We start from the raw sequence: 2,500 nt of genomic DNA, 5'->3' as shown, positions 1-2,500 counted from the left end.
GGAGCGTCAAACTTTTGATCTTTGTGTTGAATTCGCACATTTATGGTCAAACTTTGTAACACTTGAAAGAAAAAGAAAACTAACAAAAAAAAAGCCCAGTATCATGCCATCATTTGACACAGATGCTTCACTGTTTCGCGAGTAAACATGCCGCGGTAACTTGATCACGGCGCCCGCTGAATTCGATGTCACTTTCGATTTTGCGATTTATTTGTGCAGCCAAAAGTAAGATAACAAAATTGAACATAGCAAAACTCTCCCAAAATGTTTGTCGCTGATCGTAACTTTTTTATATTCGCGGTTCAAAATTAATGTTGTTTTCATGTCGTAAATTTTATTGCTGATGGCAAAATATTTTATTCTCGATCGGCCGTTCTGGAAACTTCCTTCTGCTCTTCCTAAAAACTGTGTATTAATATTTATTTACTTTTGCATCAATATTTGTTTTGCATAAAGCAAGCTAACAAATTCTGTACCTTGCTTCGTTCGCATTTGTTAGCGTTAAAATTTAATTTTCGGTCCAATGCTTCTGTTATACGAAGGGGTATAATTTTTAGGTCACCCATCTAGATACTAACAAAGCCGGACCCCAGGGATTACTTTCAGTGAACATTTGCATTACAAAGCTGTCAGATGCTCAGGGTGCACTCTTAACCTTGCGGTGAAAAGAAGTTGTTGGGGAACTTGAAAATGATCAACATGTCAGCCTAGAAACGGGAACGTCCTTAAATATCATCGGAGAGGACACCGATATCGATTACTGAATAAAGGCCACCAAATAAAAAAAATCAAATGAATTGAAACGCGTTTCATTGCATGTTACTCAGCAATTGTTTTGTAGCTCCTAAGGGGACGAAATGCAACTGGAATTGTGGCCCTGTTGTCGTCTCCTATTACGTATCAATTTGTCTACTACTTTTTTCCGATGAATCTGACCGGATAACCTGAGCTTAAACTTAAAACTACTGTCTATGTTGTTAATTTACCTTCAAAAGCTTGAAATTGGGCAGATCGTTCTGTTGGACCTCTGTTTATGGCCGAATCCGCAGAAAGGAAGAAAGCGGCGATCAAAAAGGATATTGCGAACCATATGCACGAGATGGCAAAACTGGAGCCTTTCATTGTATCACACGTATAATATTCTTGTGACAATGCAATTTCCCTTCGATATCTTCGTAAATTCCCTCGGAAAAAGAACGGACAGAGGAGTTGCTAAGCGCTGTCTAAGGTTTGCACCAGTCCTGTGGCAAATGGATCTCTGTTTATGAAACATGAATTCTGGAATCCCACAATTGATTTTTTGCCTGTGCCCCAAGCTTTTCCATTTCGTTGAAATGCAACAGAGTCAATTGTTTTAAACTTTCTAAAAGATGCAAATAGCTTGATTCAATTTATTGATTGACAAATCCCACCTGCATGACTCGAATAAATACGCATAAATGCATGTTATATTCGGGGAAGGAAGCGGATAAATGGATCTCAGTCATTTATTGTTCCTTCCATTTTTTCCCGAGTTATTCATTACTCGTTACTGAAATTTTGTTCGTTATTCATTTTTCCTTATTCGTTGTTCTTTACGGAAACTACAAAATTCTTTATCCGAATGTTCGAACGCCAAATGTTCCTTACTCGTTTTTTTTTTTAATTAAGCTGTTATTCATTATTCATTCTTCCCTTTCCAACCCCAATGTTATATTTCTCCAATGAATTGGGGAAGTAATTATTTATAGCACTTGACATTTAATCATTCAAATCGAAACAGGTCCATTTCTAGGATCTTTGAAAGTTTCCAGTTATCAGGATAATAGGCGCTAACTGCAACCAGGTTGACAATCACACATGGTTGGATGTTTCTCTGCTTTGAAGAACAATGAAGACAACTTCAAGACCACTTGGCACCACCATTATTAAACCCCAAGATGTTGATGACACCGCCGGTCGTTGGTGATTGTCTTTGAATTATCCAACACAATTGCCAGTGTGGTTGGTTCATCAAACATTTTCCGACAAGGCAGAGTTTTTCAAAGAAAACTGTTTTCTTTTTTAGCGCCCTTTCAAGCAGTAGCAAACTGGCGTTTGGCTTGTTCGATGAATACGTTTTCATAATCATTGCATATTATAGAATAAATATTAATAATCAGTTCCTTGTTCCCGCGGGACATGATCCAGACTTTTGGCAAATAAAGCGGACTTAACGTTAGGAAAGGTTCATCAACGCCTTAGTTTGGAAGCCAGTCACAGTATCCCTACCCTCCTTCCTTTAAACCTCAAACTTCCGAGGAATGGTCACAATCACCCCTGATGAAAACACAAGAACGAGAGTCACAATTTTCTTTATCATTTAACATAACTTCTCCATTGGTCCGTCCTTCAACGCCCGAATCTGAACTAGTAGTCGTACGTGTTAATGTCACAAATCAGGAGCTGCAGCAGGTCGTAATGAGACAGCATAATCATTGTGGTTTCGCGTGTTTAAATGAACACTTTTTTCCGTTAAATG

The 2,500-nt window shown here is 38.2% G+C and overlaps 1 protein-coding gene across 3 annotated transcripts in view; it reads right to left on the bottom strand.

Moving 5' to 3' along the window:
* The window catches only part of LOC138003109 (neuronal pentraxin-2-like), a 43,801-nt gene that overhangs the window by 41,193 nt on the left and 108 nt on the right, over positions 1–2,500 (bottom strand). The window contains exon 2 of one of the 3 annotated variants that reach the window (XM_068849056.1): positions 987–2,298. In XM_068849056.1, the coding sequence (XP_068705157.1) occupies positions 987–1,122 (136 nt within the window). In that variant the 5' untranslated portion in view covers positions 1,123–2,298. Of the gene's footprint in view, positions 117–986 lie in introns of those variants that run through there. The other 2 variants (XM_068849055.1, XM_068849057.1) reach the window with 2 other exon arrangements.

The sequence above is a fragment of the Montipora foliosa genome, chromosome 5 (genome assembly GCF_036669935.1).
Source record: "Montipora foliosa isolate CH-2021 chromosome 5, ASM3666993v2, whole genome shotgun sequence".
Lineage (NCBI taxonomy): Eukaryota > Metazoa > Cnidaria > Anthozoa > Scleractinia > Acroporidae > Montipora > Montipora foliosa.
This window is presented reverse-complemented; position numbering and strand designations above follow the sequence as displayed.